This window comes from Nematolebias whitei, chromosome 2 (assembly GCF_014905685.2).
Source record: "Nematolebias whitei isolate Nwh7 chromosome 2, NemWhi1, whole genome shotgun sequence".
In the NCBI taxonomy this organism is placed as follows: domain Eukaryota; kingdom Metazoa; phylum Chordata; class Actinopteri; order Cyprinodontiformes; family Rivulidae; genus Nematolebias; species Nematolebias whitei.
Window position 1 is genome coordinate 27435830 of NC_056499.1, and position 21471 is coordinate 27457300.

A 21471-nucleotide genomic window follows, 5' to 3' on the forward strand; every position below is an offset into this window, starting at 1 on the left:
TTTTTCCACCGTGAGTTCTTTGGTCTATGAAGGATTCGGATGTTATTGTTTAATTGCCTCGAATCACTGTGTGAAAGGTGGGGTACACCTTGGACAGGTCTCAAGTCCATTTCAACCGGCGAGTCAGCCTCCTCTCAACTAGTAGATTAACACAATTTTATAGCATGTATCATTAAGTTTTCTTTGTGCTGTAAGATTCGTAAAACTGCATCAAAGCCCGAGACCGGCCTGATCTGCACATTATCACATTATAACGGCCCGGACCGCCTCTAATGCAGGTCGGTCCAGGTCGGGTTTCGGGTTCGGGTTAGAAATGACAGCTCTACTCTGGATGGGTTCTTATTTGTTGAAATGTTTCGTCTTTTTGTATAAAAGAAGAACCCGTCCAGACGACCTGACTCAGCCTTGTTAGATAAGAGTAAATAATTTGGTTGTGAAAACTGGTAAATGTTTTTGCACTTCCATTAAAAAACCCAACCCAAGCAGGGAACTCATGGCTGACTTGCCATGGAATGTCCCTATATCTACTCAGACAAATATGTTTGGCACACCATGGCACATTCTTCTTCTTATTTTTCAAATGAATAACTTTATTCAGGCTTCCGCACGACAATGAAGCCAGGACCAGTATCCCTTACCTGTTTGGTCCGCCAAGTAGTGACAGGGCCATCTGACTGGAACAAACTCCAATCATCTCTAGCCTGCGCTCAGGGCTTAGACCACAACGCTCTGCAGCCTCCAACAGGCGCTTATGAAGTTTATAGGGAATGGTGGGAACAACCAGGCCTGAATCTGAAAAAAACAAAACAAAAAACCAACAACACTTTTTTTAATTAAAGCTTTATTTAACCAGATAAAAATACCATTGAGATCAAGACCTCTTTCACAAGGGTGACTTGGCCAAGAAAAGGCAGCAGCGCATGTCATAAAACAAAACAAGTAACAAGATAAAGAATAGGACTTCAGAAATATATAAAAACATACAATATGACAGTAAAGGGCAATGGTTGTAATAATAATAATAATTTAAAGCAATGGCAATTTAAGATCTGAAACACGGGCCCTGTTGACAAGATATCGTCAGTTCTTTAAAAGTTTGCAAAAAGCACTCAAAGTAACAAGTTCTGACCGTTTTACTTCAGCTTGCAAGACATTCCTAGCTGAGCGGGCAGAGAAGCTTTCTTGCCCTTTTCTGTTCTCACATGAGGAACATAAAGATGCAAACAGTCCTTAGAGCGTAAGGCATAACTACTGTCCATTCCTCGAATAAAACTACATAAATAATTCGGAAGCAGGCCAATAAGAGACTTATACACCAAAGTCCTCCAATGTACGTCGCCTGTTATACAGGGAAGACCTACTGGTTTTAAAATAGAGATCACAGTGATGAGTAAGATAGCTACCACCAGTAATAAATCTTAATGTACACTGGATGACAACTGTTTGAAGCACACATATAAACAACATGGCCATAGTCAAGTACGGACAAAAGCGTAGCTGTGATCAAAAGCTTCCTAGCTCTAAGGGAGAAACATGATTTGTTTCTGAAGTAGAACTCAAGCTTCACCCTTAATTTGGAGATTAGGTGTTTCACATGAAATTTAAAAGAAAGCTCCTTATGATAATTAAGCCCAGGTACTTATAACTGCAAGTGATATAAATGCAAGTTAAGATAATTCGACACTTTCTTCTTCCAGATGTATACCAAATGTTAGGAATTTTTGTTGAATAAAAGCATCAATGTGTTTTAAATAATATGGCCACCAGTGACCCCCATGACCCGGAAAGGAAGAAACAGGTAAAGATGATGGATGGATGGTGTCGTAAATAAACATCAGCCCAGATAAAGTAGCCTATATTAAACTAGTTTCATGGCACTAAGTCAGATATGCTTCACTTTAACTGCTGGTCATGGTCAACATCCCACAATGGTCTTAATGAGAGTAAAAGCTACTCTTTGGAGAAAAGCCCTTCCTCCTCCTGTCCTGATCTTGTTTCCATCTGGGAAAATTCTCTCTTTCCTTTCCCGTTTGTCACTGCTGTCTGAGGCAACAAAGGGAAGATAGGCAATCTTTACAAAACACGGCAAACATGAGGTACTCGGAGTGAGACGCCTAGTCCCTGTGGGCCCTGAGTTCACATGCACCATCACATGGTTCTTTTTGCTGTGGGACAGGCCTGCCCTGGGCTGGACCCCCCACACCGACTGCTGTTTCAGTCATAACACACGGCAGGTTTGCGTGACAAAAAAGAAGAAACATCACACACGTGAACACCTGCGCCTGTGTCTCAGCAGCTTTTAGTGAGAGACTGGAAGAACTGAAGGAGGCCTGTGGGGGCCTAGGTGAAATAAAATGTACCTGTGGGTTTTCCCTAAGTTACTTCAAGTTGCTTTTTGGTTGTAAAGGGACTAAACAAGTCAGAGAGTAGACATGCCCCGATCAGTTTATGTACCCGTTCTGATGTACAGTTTTTACAAGTTCTGACCTGACTTTTCCAATTTTGTCTGATTCTGGTTTCTCTTAAAAAATATTTTTTAAAAAAGCAGCATACAAAATATTTTTAAAATATCTAATTAAATAGAAAATCTGTGTTTATAAGTTAAGTAAAATAAATCTACATGTTAAAAGCACAAAATTGCATCATAACACGAACCGTTATTTTTTCTGCAAGGCCTCGGTTACAAAAGTTTGCAGAAGTGCCCAACATAATGTTTGAAAAAAAAATAAAAAATCTATCCTTTATAATATTGCAACTATATGCATGAAAAACTACAGCTTGATATATCAATTAAACTATTACTTTTTCTCTCTCTCTCTCTCTTTCGGCTGCTCCCTTCTTCGCGGGTCACCACAGAGAAATAAGTCGCTCGAAGACTTGGCAATTATTTTTACGCCAGATGCCACAACGGTTAAGGGCCTTGCTCACGGGCCCAGAGTGGGGCAAATGAGGGTGGAGGCAGGTGTGGGTGCTACACCTTCCCCACCCACATTTTGATGTTGTCGGTTCGGGGAGTCGAACCGGCAACCTTCCGATCACAAGCCCACCTTCTCTAACTTCTGCACCACCAATCCCCAATTAAACTACTGCATTTGATTTACATTATTAATCTACTCGCCAATAATAGGTTTGAAACAAAAAGCTGGCAATAAAAACGTCAAGTGGCGACCGGTATTTACATTGAAAACCTTAACTTATGTATTTCACTTAGCAGTAAACGGAGCAGCAGGCATGCAATAACTGCAGAAAATCAAAAACGGTTTTGCTTTTACTAGTCTCCTGCACCTTCCATGCTTCCATTAAGACTTTATTTTTTAAAATACTTTAAATGTTTCACAAACAGCTCACATGTTAACTCAATAAAAGCAACAATATGTGATGTAGGTAGAGTGAATCAGCACATAGGGATGAGTTTACGTCTCTTATCCAAACAGAACCTAAAAGCTTTCAGCAAGATCATAAGAAAGCATTGCTGTTTGAGCCTTTCTCATACACCTTTGATATTTTTTGTATGAATAAAGCACATAAAACATCAGTATATTTAAATTAAAAAAATGATCAGATGGTTTCTGAATGAGGCTCCCAAAGAACATCAGCCAACCAAACAACAAAAAGTTATGCCAACACACGTACTGAGCCTTAAAACCAAACGTAAAACAATAAATTAGTTTTAAAGCGGCACATGTTAAGATTTTATACGGCATATCAGTTTAGGGAATTATCAACTACGTGCACGTCACCAGATCAAAGAAACATTTGCTGAGTAAGTCATCCTCTGCGTGTTTTTATGTGTCATTACTGCCATCAAGCATCGTCAGAATTGTTCTCGTGTACTTTTTGAATAACTGCACGACATAAGAACAAGTTCGCCCTTTTTTATAGGAGTAGCAGTGCTGTATCGCCTGTGGCACATTAGAAGGGTAATGAAAATCAAGCTGGGAGAACTGCACAACTCAAAATGTTTTTGATGAATAAAGCTGCGGGGAGGCAGCTTAGTCCCTACTGGCTTCTCACAGCTTTCTGGCGTAGCAGCTGAGAATTTGGTGGCCTCAGTGGTGCGCGCAAATTCACACTAGTGCTTACACGCATCTACTGTTTACACGCAACCAGGTCAGACACTTCCACAAGATAATGAAATTTAAACAGAGACTTGAGCAGGGCAACATGCTCGCTTATCTGCGCACCCCTCCCATTATTTTTATTGATACCACACAAAGGCTGCTGATGGGTTTTGGTGGGCAGCAGAAATGTGGAACATGCCGATCCCTGTGCGAGCGATAAGCACAGGAAAGTCAACTGCTTGCTGTCATGCAAAGCTCTGCCTTGAGTGCCAAGCTCAGAGGAAGTGGGAGTTGCAGTAGTGTACACTAACTGCCTTTTAAACACCTCACCTGATGTTCTTCTGAGGTTGCCGCTACCAAAACTACCCCCCACACCCTCCTTCTATACTCACGCCATCTCCTCCTCCTTCACACACTTTTCAGTGATTTCTGCACGCACCTACTTTTGATACGGTGTGAAAAAAAAAAAAAAAAAAAACCTCAGCAAAGTAGTTCAACCAGGTGGGCAACATTAAAATAAACCAAGCTAAAATAAGTCTTTCAGGCGTGACGGCTGATTGGACAAAACTAATCATGACAGCAGGAAATGAGCAATGTGTACAAGGTGAGGCTGGGATTTAATAAGAAATAAAGTAAACCGAACAAAAATATACTGCAGAAATGAGAGATTACATTAATCAATGTGGTAAACTTCTTCATTGTGAATTGCGCCAACCAATTATCAAATAAAATCTTACAATGTATGTTAGCAAACATTATGAGTAAAATAGGCCTGCCACGATAACAAATTTTGCTGGGCGATTAAATGTCTCAGAAATTATTGCGAGAATTGATAATATTGTTTGAAATTTCACAATAATTAGTAATTATTGTCAAAATTACGAAGTAATGTTGTTTAATTTTTTTGTGTGTAGCACCTTTGTTGACCACCCGATGGAGTACAAGACAGTTTGAACTGAAGGATAGATAGTGAGGGAGTGAGCAGCATGTCTCTTTGAGAAAAATGAGAGGGAGGCCCCTTGACGTGACATGGGCTGTCTCTCCTTCCTTTTTTTCTATTCTCAAAATGGCGGACGCTCGGTGTGGTTTGAGCTCTTTAGCACAGCATTTTTCACACAAAACTTTTCATTTAAAAAAATCTGTAAAAAAGTTCTCAGCTTCTTTTTGCAGAGAAAAACAACTTTTTACACAAAGGCACGGGTTTCAATTGTGAATATTGAATCTTTGACAAGACAGAAGTTTTTCCAGAGGTCGGGGCCTGTTAGCTTAGCTCGTTGCTTAGCTTATCAGCTTAGCTGCTTTTAACGATCCAAAAACACAATTTTGGACGGTTAAAACATATTTTAAAGAGAAAAGAGAAAGGGAAGGATCAGTGCAGAGCACCGGAGTTGAGCCCTTTGTCATCCAGTGTCTTCAGTAGAAAGAGAGAGACACGAAGAAACGATTAAGCCGATAAATGAAAATGAGGTTGATAATTTTCATTTATCATGCGATTAATTGATTTATTGTTTATCGCGACTGGCCTAAGTATAGGGTATATTGCATTTTGTTTTATTACAGCAAAGCCATAGCCTCCAGAGATATTTGACTTGTTCACAATCTGTGTTGCAGTTTAGCTCATTTGCGCTGCAGTTTCATCAGGGTCAAACGAAACAATAGCAGAACTCAACTTGCAGACTCCTACAATAAACAATGGTTTTAGAAAATGTCTCGTCAAATCCCCATGTCAGTAAGTTATGTCAACGGAACCTACAGCTGGGTACTGTTTTTCTTTCTGTGTTCTTCTATTGTTGATTTATCTGTTTACTGGCAGAGAATCCAGGTCAAGAGCGCTGCGGTTTGTTTCTGCTGCGGAGCTGCTGTTTATGTAAGACCGTACGACGGCATACTAATTACAGAGCACAGAGGATGGGGATTACGATGACAGCCATGGGAAGTGTATCTATCTACATGGTGAGAAAATAAAGCTTTGCTTGGTAATGATCCGCCAAATGGGAAGCAGGTGATGATATGTCACCTTACTGGCAAAAATCCAAAAAAACAACATATACTTTGTGCTTCAAATACTAGTTATTAGTAAAAATTTAGGAAGGTAAAAGAGGTTCATGTTTTTAAAGACAAAAAATTACATATGACTTTTATTTATAACTTCAAAAAAATTACGGGCATTCCCTTTGGAAAGTATTAAAGCTTAAAATGCCTTTTGTTGCCAGCTGAAAATCTTGCTGTTCTTGTTTGGGGGATTTTTACCCATTCTTCCTGCAAAAGCCTTCCACTTCTGAAATTCTTGCACCATCTTGCATGCAAAGCTCTACAGAGATCTGCCCACAGGTTTCGGTTAGACGTCAGTCTAAGAGGCTAGGCTGAGACACCGAGAGTAAATGTAAAGTATTCAACTTGTACCTGCTGAGGTACTCATTGACAGCTTTTATTACAGAAACTGTAAATACTATAGGATTAGTTGCACCACGAGCAATAATTAATCCACTCATATACAGTATAGAACAATTCAAAACATTTATTTGATAAGATTCTACAGGTTTTATTTTCTAAACTAAACTGTTTTTATTTACAACTTATACTTTTGTTGGATGTAAATGGGACCCTGTGTACACAATTTCCTTCCACCACATGTGGTGCATATGACAATAAAGAAACTTTGACTTTACCTCTGGTTATATCAATAAAACAGATATATTTAAACTTCATTATTTTATACTTGCTAACAATCTATTCATAACATTCTTGTTCAGAAGTTGATTTTCTCATTTCTAATGTTGAACATTGCAGACGGAAAGCAGCAAAGATACTTTGATACTCAGTAGAATACTAAAACATATCTTCCATGCATCCATCCAGCCACCCACCCGTCCGCCCGTTTTACCAGCTTTTTCTTTTTTGGGTCATGGGGGTTCACTGGTGTCCATGTCCAGCTATCACTGTGCGAGAGGTGGAGGACACCCCAGTACAGGTCTCCAGTCCATCACAGGACCACATAGAGACAAACGAGACCAATAACCGTTCACTCTCTCACTCACACTTAGGGACAATTTAGAGTTACCAATCAGCCTAACATGCATGTTTTTGGTCTGTGGGAGGAAACCGGAGTACCCGGGGAAAACCCATGCATGCATGGAGAGAACATGCAAACTCCACCCAGAAAGACCCCCAGCCAGGATTTGAACTGGGGTGACTTGCTTGTTGAGAGGCGACAGCTCTACCAACTGTACCACCGTCAATTTTCCTCAAAGTCTTTTTGAACAGGTTGAACCTAGAACTGACTTTTCGGGGTGCACCGATACGATTTCCTTAATTTAGAGAAATCGGAAATGGTCCGATACTTGCATGAGAGACCGATTTGACCTTTTTTTTTGTTTGTTTTAACAACAATGTTCTGAACTTCCTTTATATTTCAAGAGCACTACCTCATGGCCAGTTAACACAAGTTTGTATTGTTTCTAGGATATTGTTCAAGGGAATGTTTTTCAATAAAATAATATTGGAAAATTGAAGGTGCATTGCAATCTTGACAGTGTCGCTTATAAAACAAAATCGGTATCTGCCAAAATCAGAATCAGCAGGTCAGACTTTTTAGAAATCGATGATCAGCCAGAAAACTGCAATCGGTGCACCCCTAATGATTCTAGTATCAGGAACCATAGTTTTTCTCTCTACTGGAGGATGTTTCTTTTGTCTGCATCGCAGGAACTGCTGCTGATTGCAGTTTATAAAACACATTTGATAGGGTCTTTTGTAGCCCCTAGCTCAAGTTATACTTTTCCCAACACCATCTGTGATGTAACTGTGAGGTGACGAGTTCATGCAACAAAACACTGATTGGTTGTACAGATGCATTACCAGAGGTCATAGTTCACCGTAAAACAGATGATAGACATAAAGAAGAGTAGCATATATAAGCTTGCAAACCCTAAACAAAATCATAATGATTATTATTATTTTTAGCCTAAACGTGACAGTGGAACTAAGATTTGAGTTGTACTAGTTTACCACCAGGCGTGTTTCTTTCGCATTTACTATCTGTAAAGTAAGAAAACGACCAAAAAAAGTCATTCAAGGTGCTCTCCAGGCCCCACACAGAGCCATGAAACCCCTTTAAACCGTTAGGTCTAAATGTGTCTTTGTATGTACAAAGGGACGTTTTAGTACTTTAAAGACAAAACATTTGAGATGGGCCTGATTTGTCGTAAATTCAAATATTTGTAACAAGGTGCAGAAACAGAACGAGGTCAAAGTAGACCCACTGTTGATACGACTCTGAGGTGATCACAGAGCTGAACTGGGATGTATTTCTGCAGCGCACACTAATCAGCTACTATCACACAGATGATTCTGTGACGTTGACTTAGTGTGTTAACATACACCGGTGCAGATCAAAGCCTATTTTTTGTTTGGTCTGTGAAAATTACCAAAGAAAAACGCCAAGAGTTAAAAATATATATTTTTGCACTAACAACAGACGACTGATGTGAATGAAATATTGGATCTACTCTTAAAAAAATAAAAACTCCAGCTTGCTTTCATAAATAGTTGTCAGATTTATACTTAAAACTTGGACTTGGAAACAAGTTAGTCAGTCGTTAACTAAGCGGGTCTCAAAATCAATCATTTTGATTACAAGTGTCCACACATACATACAACTGTGCAAGAAAATTAATAGCTAATCAAAAAATGTCGTGTTTAATCTATTCTAGGTTGGTTCCCAAATCATTTCAACACAGTCAGCGAACAAAAAGTCAGTTTCGTTAAATAGTTAATATTGACAAAAAATAATTTTGTGCTTGCTGGTGGTGATGTAACATTTACACAAACAGATGTAACCACAGCCTTTCATCCATTACCACCAACTAGGGCTTTAACAGACTACTCGAGTAATCGATAGATCGATTCCTAGGACATCTATCGAGTTTTTAAATTTCACATCGAGTATAAGCAGTGACGTCATTGTGTCACGTGATCCGCACCGGGCTACTAGTAGAAGCTACCTAATGGATTCCTCCCAGCAGATGGACTGAGCGGAGCAGGCCCAGTCTTGGCAAACAGGTAGAAATGCATCAGTAATATGGAAATATTTCACTAAAGATGAATCTTCCAGTTCAATACCTTAAGGAAACAGAAAATGAATCAACTTCCTGACTGTTTGGAGCTCCTTGCGAACCGGTGTTATACCATATTCTGTGACCACCGTATATTGTGACCGTAGGGGGCGGTGTTGCATGCCCTGTTGCAGGTCACAGAATATGGTGTAACACCGGGTCCAGTCGACGAACCAAAACCAGCCTCCTTCTGACCTTGTTTCACAAACTAAAAGAAAAAATATTCATCTCTAAAACTAAACCTAATGTGCAACACAGCTGGCGGTGGTGCAGGGTGTTCGACCGCCCCACTGTTTTTAGTTTCGTTTTTGACGTGCTGTACGTTATTTCTTTCACTTTTGCAGCTTAATAATAATAATAACTAATAGTTTTGGTTTTTCTGTGACTTATTTGTAGTATGATAAATGGTAGGAGCATAATATACTCTCCCAATGTTTTGTTGGTCTTTTTTTTTGTAAATAATAAATTACGTTTTTTTGCGGTTTTATTTTTTTTAATTAATTTTTTCATCTTGAGATCCTATGACGTCATCAACTACTCGAGTTCTACTCGAGTTTTATTATGTTAATGTCGAGTTTAAAAATTATGTAGTCGTTCAACCACCAACCATTTACGACTCCAATTCCTGCAGAGTGAATTCATACAAATATAAAGTGACCTTTCTCACATCCTGGACTCCAGGATCTATGTTTCTGTCACTTTTACTCCCCCTATATCTGTTTTAACTTTTTATGTAACAATCCTTGATTTAGCCAATGGAACAAAGGACAAGGTCATCATTTCTGTTAGCTCATACCACAAGGGATTGTGGGAAATCCAGTGTAAACAATAACCAGGCATACAATGCTTTTACAGCAATCTCTTGATTGTAATCCTCTTGCTTTTTTCAGCTATTAAAGTTTGTCAACTAGTTCTCTAGAAAAAAAAAGAATTATTTTATTTAAAAATTAACGGAGCACAAAGTTCATCTTCCCTTCTTATTCTAGGATGAGCAGATTATAATCTGGTACTTCTCATCACTAACTACAAACCCACTGTTCAGAAACAATCACAAGGAAACAAGTTCTGAAGGGCAACAGATTGAGATGGACTGTGTGAGACAGATATAGATAACATGAATGCCAAGATAATGTGTGTGATGAATTACCTGTCTTCTGTATGGACACTGACATCGCCACTGGACTTTGAAGTCCCTAAACAAGCCCTGCATCACCAGTGGCCTACCTGACCTAATAAAAAAGATATACTACCGGTAATCAAACACAGATTTTACTTCTTTAACCTTAGACTGAGTCAGGAGTCAGGACAGAGTCTCAGTGCTGTGAAAGATGTCCTGCATTTTGCCAGTTATCTATAAAAAAAAACAACTGCACTTAACAACTAAAGACCATTCGTCTTAACGAGTCACATCATGTAAGTCCTGGGTAGACTGGTATTGACTTGCCTTAAGTATTTTTCTAGGCACTGCAGTTTGTCTTAGACACAACTGAAAGCACTGTGAGGATCATGACCGTTGATTTTTCCTGTGAATTTAACACAACTGCAACGAAGCGCCAAAATACACAACATTCACAACATTCACAACCATTTGGATAATTAAATACCTCACGAAGACTGAAGCATTTCATAAACTGCAGCCATATTCCCTGCAAAAATACTAGGATGACTTAGTAATTGTAGAGTAGGTCAATGGTGGACAAATGGTAAATGGACTGTACTTATATAACACCTTTCTATCTTACCAAGATACTTAAAGCACTTTACACTACAATCTGTGTCCTAATTTTCCAATTCTTACAGCACTCTACTATATTAATATAAAGACTAAGCAGTGCTTTATCACAGTCATACATTGATGGGACACACATCGGAGGCAATGAGGGGTTCAGTGTCTTGCCCAGGGACACTTCGGCACGTGACTGCGGGTGGAATCGAACCCCCAACTCTTGCATTAGAGGACGACTGCTCTAACCATTTAGCCACAGTCGCCCAAATGGATTAGAATGAAGAACTGGTGGACAACTTTGTGGCAGGGAGGTGTGGGGACTATCAACTCATCTTGACTGACACAACACAACAAACACAACAAAAATGACTGTGGACAAATATTTCCACAGTGGTAGGAGGTGGAAGGTAGTGGGAGAGTACAGACACAGCTGGATGTGCAGCTGGAAAACAGACTTCACTCAAAATATAACACTGAGGTGATTTATGGATTTTACAAGAGAAGGTTTTGATGCGTCATGTCTTAAATTTAGTCAATTTGATTTGCATCAATGGTTTGTTTCTATTATAACAAAGATGGCTGGATCTGTATTAAACACTCCTTTGATGCTCCTACAACTCATGAATGATGCACAAGTTGAGATGAGGTGAAGTAGAGGGAAGGTACAGTATACTAGTAGGACTGTCTGAACGTTGGAAATATTCCAGTTTCAAGAAAACATTTTTTCTTACCAGTGCAGTAATATTTTCCCCCATGCTGCGGTACAGTTATCTGTTTGTATTTGACAGGTTTCCCCTCCAGAATATTTTCATCGTGGCGATAGGACTGTGGTTTCTGCTCAGCCGGAGCGCTGTGATGCAGCGCCTTGTGACCACTGCTTCCATCAATCTGGGAGAAAATGGCAGCCTTGTCGAACAGAGCCAAGTTTCCCTCAAAGTCAAAGTCCGTGTCCAGGTCCTTGTTTGTTCTGTCACCAAAGCACTCGTCATCTTTTGACCTCACTGACCCTCCGGCGCCTCCATTTCTCACACAGTTCCTCTTTTGTGAGGGGATCATCACTCCTGTGCTGTTGGATGAACCTGCAGGCAGAAAAAAAATTATAACAAAAAGAGTTGCTGACTACTCTTAAAAAAAAATAATAATAATAATAATAATTAAAATAAAAAACAGGGAGTTGTGTGAAAAAAAACAAAAACAAATGTTAACTTCACTAATGTGCTGTATAGGAAAATTACTTTAATTTGAAAATTGAGTACTGAGAAAAATTAGTTTTGACCTATATGTATCAATTCCTTAAAATTAACACAAATAAAATCCAGTGTGTTTTTAAACAGATATGTCTTCACTAAAAACTTGTTTAACTTTGGTCAATGTAACAGCAGCCTCTGCAGCCAAAACCAAAGGTTGTGGTTGTAACGTTTGTAATATTTTTTATGTATTGTTACTTGACTTTAAACAGACACTAGTTCAAATAATTGAAGTTAAATAACTGGGCATTTACAGCTTTATTAAGCTTATTTGCAGATTTTAGCAACTTTTGATTCTGTGGTTCTAGAGTGCACACACTAGTCATCCTTCTTTTTAAAATCTTGCTATATTGGATTTTTTTATTTGTAATGGTTTAACTTTTTGTTTTTATTTCTGTTCTTTTTATTCCCCCCCCCCCCCCCCGAGTTACCAGTTTCTTTGGAGACATCACTGGAGAGAGCCCAACAAATCACAGCCTAACTGGGTTCAGTAAAGAGAAAAGTTGAGCGTTGTAGTTTGATTTTTATGTCTTTGACAGAATAAAACGTTGATATTATAAATATTTTTCTTCCATAGTGTCAGAATGGCCTGATCAGCCACTATATACAGTAAGTTCCCCTCTTGTCTCAGTCATTGGGTCCGTTAATGCTTGTGTTGGTACCTGAGTTAAAAGTTGAGCCCAAAGTGAAAGCAATTTAGATTTTTGTAAATAAATAGAAAAATCTTGGGGTTTTTTTTGCTAATCTTCTGTCTCTGTCTTGCTGGTTTCTGTGAACCCTGACATTGATGCTGGCACATTTTACACAAAACATCACATTTTTTTCTCCTATTAGCCAAAAAAAAATACAAAAATACATATATATATATATATATATATATATATATATATATATTTGTCAATCCTAGACTAAAACCTGGTTTTTGATACTGTTGCATTCCCATTGTTTCTAATGACTGCAAAAAATGTCGGCACAGTCATCTGCAATGAAACTGGGACGACGTCAGTAACACAGTGACGCCTGCAGACTTTTGGTAATTGATTTTACCTGAGCCCTTCAGCGGTGTAATTAGTGACTTCACATTTGTAATAAATGTTAAACTCAATAAAAACACAATAAAAAGAAAATATGCAACATACAAAATCAGGAAGTTGGAAATCTATTTAATTTTACGTTTTATTTCTCATTAATTTAAATTTTTTTTAAATTTTTGAGTAACATTTATGCATTTCTAACCTTAATCCTCACTAACAGAGAATACAACTACCAGTTTAAAGAACAGATTACTAACTTGGTGCTCACATTTTAACTATCTCTGAAAAAGCTGCCAAATTACACTAAGGAAATAGTTTCACATAGAAACAGCCTCACATTCATAAAAAGCACGTCCCTTCATTTAATTAATTTAAACTCTGTCTTAAAAGTTGTAAGTAATTCTGATTGCAAACTTTATTCTCTCATGGTTAGTGATGAGTACCTGCAGAAAACAAACCAGCTGACTTGCATAACATGCAATGGCCAACTGAGCGGCACTTAATAAAGTTTACATAAATGTAAATGCAAACAAAAAAAAAAGAACCAAGGGTTAAAAAAAAAAAAGAAAAACTGGAAAAACCTGGCCTTCAACTCCAATCATGTACCGCTCTCACGCTAACAGGAGACAGAGAGGCACAGTCGCACGCTACTGTCAGCGTGACAACTAAGGTACTTTGGCCTCTTGCACGCAAGACACCAAGAAATTGGGGTAGAAAACACTGATGCAGACAAAAAGCTGCCACGAACTTTGACCTAAATTCATATTCGACAAAAAAAAAAAAAAAATCATTATTTCCCACGAAGAGAACAACAGTGATGTGCATCAAGACAAAACAAGTGTCTGCATTGTGAGACACTGAGCATCAAGATGTCTGCATAAACACTTTGGCAAAATATGAACACGGATGCATCTAAAAGTTTAGGCATTAGTGGGACTGGTCCGACATGTTGGTGAAGCAGTGGTGGGTTAATGTGTTCACTAGTGTGAACAGGGACAGAAGTTAGCGTCCTAATTACCACAAGCCTGCAGTGTCTTTATTTACAAGGAAGTGTTTTGTCATGCTGTGAATCAAAATCTGAATGAACTGGGCAGAGCTCCAAGCCAAACAGCCTAATGAATAACAGCTACAGTAGGCAGTGATTTGACTTCAAACAAATCTGCTGTCACAAATTTGCACAACTGAAGGGGTTTTGATCTAGATGCACTGCAGCGTACATCAATGATAAAAAAAAACAGTTTTGTTTTTTACTCTAACAAGGCTGTTTATATGCTGCTTGTGATTTAGCACCTTTATGGGTCAACTCTATGATTGTCATTAGTTGTGTTAAAATCAATTTTTCATGTTTTTTTTTGTTTTATATCAGTTATTTTATATACTTTTCATTTTATATGCTTTCATATGAATGATCATCATTTTGTGTACCTCATTTGTTTTTTTTTTTGTTGTTGTTTAAAACAAGTCTCTCTTGTAAATCAGTCCACGTGACTCAATTAGACTAACCTGTATAAATAAAGGTTGAATGGATTTAATGAATTTTGTGCATGCACAAGAAGATTAAAGGCACAACATTCATAACAAGAACTGTCTCACTAGTGATCATGGTCAATAAGAATAAAGCAGCAGCTAAGAGTAAAACATGAATGTTGGGATAAACAAAAATCTGACCATAACGAGCATTTACCATTTGTAGATCTCGGGGGCGAATAATACAATTCAATGTGTAATGCAAATTGACAACTTTTATAAAAAGAAACTATTTGAATCAAAACTGGATAAAGAACTGTTGGGGATGATGGTTGGGTGTGAAGAAAGTTTTAGATGTTTGTTATAGCTACACCTTTGAAACTGATTTGTGGTTTGAATGCAAGAGTTAAATAGAAAACAAGAATTTAGATGCTCTTGACTGCAGTCTTGATTTATAAAATAATAATAATAATAATCATTTTATTTAAAAAGCGCCTTTCATGACACCCAAGGACACTTAATTTTGTAAATTTGTAAACGATTAATAATAAATGTAGCGTTTTGGGTCAATGCATCGTTCAAAATAGACGTGAATTTCTAAACTTACATTCTGATCGCTAACAAAAATCAGCGGCTGAAATCCATAAATGATTCCTGGAATGTGAACTTGAATAAGCAACAGCCCATGCTGCGTTCCCTACTTTAGGGCCGGGAGCTTCTTAGAAGTACGGCATTGCGTGTGAAAGCGTCTGCCCTGCCCAAGCCACTCAGCACTTTGGCCCCATGCAATTTGGGCATTAGCTCCCTGGCCGCAAGCCTGAGCACTAGAGATGAAAATAAAAAGTCAAAATGTAAACATTGCCTCCACAATTGATATCGCTTTGGCCTTCCGAGCACACTGGGACAACATGGCTTCCTGTAGGGGAGGGGGTTGGTTTCCTGTGCGGGCCAGTAGCAAACGAGGGCAGGGAGAGAAAGGACAGGAGGGCACGGAGGCACGAAAGCCAGGCTTTAGGAGCAGACACGCAGAGGGAGGGGGGAATGTTTATTGATTTTAGTCACACACATATTGTAAAGAGGAACTGTGGTGCAAGCCTTTAGCACGCTATGGGAATCTTGTGGGGGGGGGGGGGGGGGGTTGGTGGGTGTGTCATTGTTCAGTTCACCAGCTCAAGTTTCTTAATATACTACAATGATCTCACACACACGGCGGATTACAGAAAATTTGGTAGCCGTTTGGACGTAGTCATTGAATAAAACAGGAAAGAACAATTACTTTTATATTGTTTAAGTTTTAATTTCAATGCACAAAGGCTCATTTGTGCAACAATGCTGCAGAACACTGCAGTGTGTGTTGGCCAGGTTTGTGACCTCTGACTCCTCCATTGTTTGATTATCCTGAATGTGAAAGTGAACCAACTTGAACACATTCCTGCACAGGCCACAGAGCTGTCCAAGCACACATCCTGCTGACTGGATGATCTCGGCAGGAAATGCTGTTTTAAACTGATCTAATCAGGGAGGCTGAGTTACAGTTTCTGATCAGCCTCGTGTGCAGGCTGGGAGAAAACAGATGCTTAGGTGGATGATTCAAAAAATATATACAACAATAAAAAGAAAAATTTAGGAATGTAACGACATTTCTAATGCAAAACTGTACATTTATTTTATAGACAGCATATAATTAAAACAGTATATTTTAACACTGTCTCAAGAACACCATCAATTGTGCGTCAAACAACCGCCATCTCAAAAGAATATTTACAGTCTCTAAAGAGGAACATCAATTACAAACCTACCAACCTCTGATAACTGTTAGAACTAGAGGAAACAAGTGGATGGCAATATTACAAACGATTAAATCAAATACTACTACAGAGCACCAGTACCAATACTGTCACTGCACCGCTCAATATACTGTATCATATGAACATAAACAAAACTTTCATGAAGATACAGTGTTTAGTTGTTTTCACGCCTGATAGTCCGGTAGACTCAGTTTGATTGGGGACCGATATTCATAAAATGTGTTTACATTTCAGCTGGTGCAGTTTGTATTCACACTGCACTGAGTCAATCGAGTCAACCTGTTCCCCCACTCGCCTGTGGTGGTGCTGCACCAAAAACTACTGAAGGAAACAACACAAAAACCTCTGAAGAAGACACTTCTTTTTCTTCTGGAAATAAAAACAAAAACAGGGTGGTGTCAAATTTGAGCAGTTTTGGGATTTCTGTTAAGTCATTTTTCAACAATGGACTCAGCATGAGCAGAAGATGAGGCAGAAGACCATGGAGAATGTTGTTTTTCACACAAGGCGGCTGACGGCTCCATATGAGGTAAGAGAAATGTGCGTTTGTTTGCCCTGAATTGTAGTCCACTTCCTGCTTTTGGAGCAGTCTCCGGTCCACTTGCAATCACACTGCATTCGAACCGCACCAGAGTTCACTTCAACCGGACCGAGACCTAGGTGGACCACAGTTCACTTTTTTGGTCCGTATCAGAGTTCGATTGCGCATTCACACCTCCCCAAATTAACCAGACTTTCTAGGCAAACGAGCTAGAGTTCGATTAAAGCAGACTAAACAGGGCTGGTGTGAATGCACCCTTAGACTGAGGCAAATTTGTTGGACTGCATTCCTGTTACTTTGTCATTCTGTTGTTTAGACTACAACAGCAGTTAAAGGCAAACCAAATAAACACCCTAACACAGCTTTAGCTGTGATAAAGCTTTTTTTTTTAACTCAAATTATTTTAACTATATTCAACTATAGTCCCTCATTTATCGTGGGGGTTACGTTCCGGATGCCCTCGTGATAGGTGAAAATCCACTAAGTAGGGACGTTACATTTATTTTAGTATTTATATTTATTTTAAGGCTTTATAAACCCTTCCCATACTCTTGCAATGCTCTTAATATTGTTCTAAACTCTCTAAACGCTCTAAAAGAGCACAGCGAAGGCGAGCAGACAGACTGATGCTACGGTTACTGAGCCAATCCCGGGGGCAGACTGGCCATTGGGGCACCAGGTCATTTCCTAGTGGCCTGGCCCACTTAGTGATCATTGAAGGGGACTAAAGGCTCGGTTCAGGTCGCGCTTGATTATTTTAAATAAACAATCCATGCCGCTCACTCTGGTATCCGCATCACTGAAACTCCCACAGTAGCGATGGGGAAAGACAGACCCAACCCCCGTCCCCTCCTTTCTCTTTCCGAAGGTGTCTGTCACAGCAGAGCAGAGACACACAGCAGGTTGTGCACCCGCCTGTTGTGTGTCTCTGCTCTGCTGTGACAGACAGCCTCAGAAAGAGAAAGGAGGGGGTCCCTTGGCAATCACTGAGCGGGCCAGGCCACCGGGAAATGTCCCAGTGCTCCCAATGGCCATTCCGCCCCTCAGCACAATGCTCTGGTTGGTCGCCTTCCATCAATCAGCCAACCGTGTGTCAAGTACAATCTTACATTGAAAACCTGCAAAAGAGTGAGTCCGTGAAAGTCGAACCGCGAAGTATCAAGGGACAACTGTACTGATCAAAGCATGGCCAATCCTGGATATGGCCTGAATACTGAGGGCACAAAATTAGCAGAAGAAAGCTGCCAATTCACAACAAATGTTGTCTCAAGGTACTGTACAAAAACATTCACATACATTATAAACTGATAGTAAAGTTATTTATCTAAGGAAGCCAGCAGATTGAATGGAATATCCACTTTATCGCAATCCCCCATCTTGAGCAGTACATTGGCGACAGTGAAAAGTAAAAACTTCTTTTTTAACAGGAAGAAACCTCCAGCAGAACCAGGCTCAAGACAAGCAGCCCTCTGTCTCAACTGGCTGGGGTTAGAGAGGACAGTAAAACAGGAAAGTAAAACAGACAAGCACAGTTTGACAGCAAAGTCCATGCTCAATAATCCAGGTATAAAATCCAAGAATGTTCAGTCAGGTCATCTAGACGAGGACAAGTCAGGTCATCTGTCGACGAGGGAGAGAGCGAGCACCGGAGGAGACAGCGGGCACCGGAGGAGAGAGCGGGCACCAGAGGCCATCTTAGCACCAACATAGCTGTTTCTTCCCACTTTGGAGTAGGCTGTTGGTGGAGAATCATTTTGTTTTGTTTCCTCAGACTGATGAAGCCCTTCAGATGGAGGGCGAAACTTCTCAGCACAAAAAAGAAACCGTCTAGATGACCTGACTAAACATTGTTGGACAGTCTGACAGCTTTCAGTCGCAACTCAGTGAGAGACTACCTTTAGTAATGTATATTAAAAATGAAGGCACACAAATTCAGATATTTTCTTGCTAACCTGGCAAGACAATATATTACTTCTGTCTTTCCAACTTATGTGAAATGATGATGTGACATTTTACAACCTTATTTTCTAACAGTCATTTTGGAGCTTCATAACACCGCCATATATTTTTTTTTATTTGCTCACAATGTTTTCTACCACAGAACATGAACAGTGTGGAGATTATAGAGTTCAGGTATTTGCTCACCTCTGAGTGGGATGGAGATTGGAGCTGTGCTGGAATGAAACATGTTGGTTGTTGCGTGGCTGTGAGTTGTTCTGTTACTCTGACCATTACGTCCTGCTGATACCAAGCTGGGTTTTGTTGTGATCCCCTGCCCAGATCTGGGTTTGGTGGCTGTGTTCTGAATATCTAGGAACTTTAATTCCTTGATATCCATGGCACTGGAAGAAAATATATACATACCTGACATTATTATAATCACAAACTGAAATGTCTGTGGAAACATTTCTGTGATAGTTTATTTACAAATTATTGAAAAAAAAACAATGATTATTAGAACAGAAAGATTATTGTAAAGAAGAAACTAAATGTCACAGAAATTCACTTTTGGCACAGGAAGTGCTCAAGTCAAACAAAACCAAAAAGTAAAAGTGCTCTTTAAATCAAATATTAAAAAACATTGAGATGAAGAGAAATAAATGAATGATGATTTTTGTGAAATAAATACACTCTTGGCCTCAGATGAAAGACAAATTTCTCTTAAAGAAATTTGACAAGATTGTCAACCGTGCCTTTCGCTTTGGATTCCTGAGTTTCTGGCGCACTCTTCATAATTCATCATTCAACATTAGCATAACCTCACATTGTACGTTTTTGCACCATTCTTTCATTTGCAAGAGTGCTGAGAGTTGTTGTTTTGTTAAAAAGCCCACTTTTACGTCAACTTAAGTTTTGTCATTAGGCATTATGTGGCATTTCATAGTTGGTCATAAAACATTAAGTAATAAGAAATGATCCTGCCAAGGGCACCAAAAAAGTTGCTGTAATTTCTAGAATACATTCTAGGTTTTTGATTAAAGACCTGAGTTGTTAGTCAAAAACAAAGCACAAACGTCTGATCCTGAAACACCTCCTATGGGGACAAATTTGTGCCACCTCTCACTAATCACAGAAAAATTGGCACGAACGACTTCAAGAATTATCAGCGAACTCTGCATAAAAGTTTGAGTTTTGAATCCAGCCTTCCTTTGCACAAATGAGTTTAGGATGTATCTTTTCTATCACTCTGACAAACTTCTACTGGGTGGAATCAAATCTGAAACAAATTATTCTATTATAGTGGATGTGATAGAGTTGTTAATGTAGATTTACTCACTAAAACTGACACGTTTTTATTAAGCTTATATTTTCTATTTTGAGCATAAAACATTTTTTAATAGTCACTAAAATAAAAGAAGCCCCGTGGATGTGGATGTGTCAGATGACGGCGCAGTGGAAGCCTCCTTTACCTGAATGTGACCTCGGGAACCGGACACCTGACTCCGTTGTGATAGGGCTGTCTCAGTGAGATGGTTTGACTGGCTCCATCAACAGATGACACCTCTCCCTGATAAACTCCCAACGTTAGACCGCAATTTATGGTCACAACACTGCCCAACCAGTCTGCTGCCATCATGCTCATCGTGAACCTGTGGATGAAAAACAAATACATGAAATGTTACATTGGGTACTTTACTAGCCTTAAAGGTGCTGTATTCAGCAGTTAAAACACATGTTTAATTAGCTGGTAAAACTGTGACACTGACAGAAAACCTTCAGTCCTGTGCAGATTTTTATGAAAGAACAGGCTTTGTTGCGCCATTTAGAGCTTGACTGAAGGTGTTGCGAGTTAGATGTGAATTTATAAAAACAAACCCAGGAGGCTTTTTATGGTTCTGAGGGAAAGGGTTATGTTTCACCGAGATTTATTGGAAATGTAAGTATGCTGCGGTTTGTATGAATGACATTGAATCAGCCGGAGACAAACACGACACACGCTGAACATAATTACAGTAAATATGCTAAAAGATCGAGTCACCGCGATGAACATCTGGGAGGCTGCGTCAGCTAGCTTATCGGCTAACATTAGCTTCGACGCTGTAATTTATTTTCATCCAGACGAAGAGAAGCCTAACAAGAATTAAAGGAGTTAAAAATAGCCAACTTTTCTCTTTCAACTCGTTACCTCGTACAGAATCAGTCAGGAGATCCTAAAGTTCATCAGGACCAAAGATGCAGTCGCTGTTGTTGTTGTTCGGCTTTAGCGCGTGACGTCATTTCCGATCTCTTCCACGTGGGTTTGTTGTGTTTTTGTTTTTTTTATCATCATTATTAATATTATTGTTATTATTATTATTATTATTATTTAGGCCTGTTTCTTTCTGAAGTTAAAGCACAAGTGAGAGATTAGTGTTAGATTTCTGGACATAATTTAAATTTGTAGGTAGTTTACACTCCTTTCTCCATTTTAATACATTTTGAAATATCAATATTAACATTCCTTCTAATTAAAAAGTTAGCACATCTAAAGTA

At 39.1% G+C, this 21471-nt stretch overlaps 1 protein-coding gene across 1 annotated transcript in view; it reads right to left on the reverse strand.

Annotated features, from left to right (window-relative positions):
- The window catches only part of LOC119430154 (enhancer of mRNA-decapping protein 3), a 25861-nt gene extending 4647 nt beyond the window's left edge, over positions 1 to 21214 (reverse strand). The window contains exons 1-5 of the mRNA XM_037697595.1: positions 21125 to 21214; positions 20409 to 20588; positions 19144 to 19340; positions 11633 to 11980; positions 639 to 792 (exon numbers count right to left, since the gene is read on the reverse strand). Of these exons, the coding sequence (XP_037553523.1) occupies positions 639 to 792; positions 11633 to 11980; positions 19144 to 19340; positions 20409 to 20581 (872 nt within the window). The 5' untranslated portion in view covers positions 20582 to 20588; positions 21125 to 21214. The remainder of the gene's footprint in view (positions 1 to 638; positions 793 to 11632; positions 11981 to 19143; positions 19341 to 20408; positions 20589 to 21124) is intronic.
- Positions 21215 to 21471: the final 257 nt, after the last annotated feature.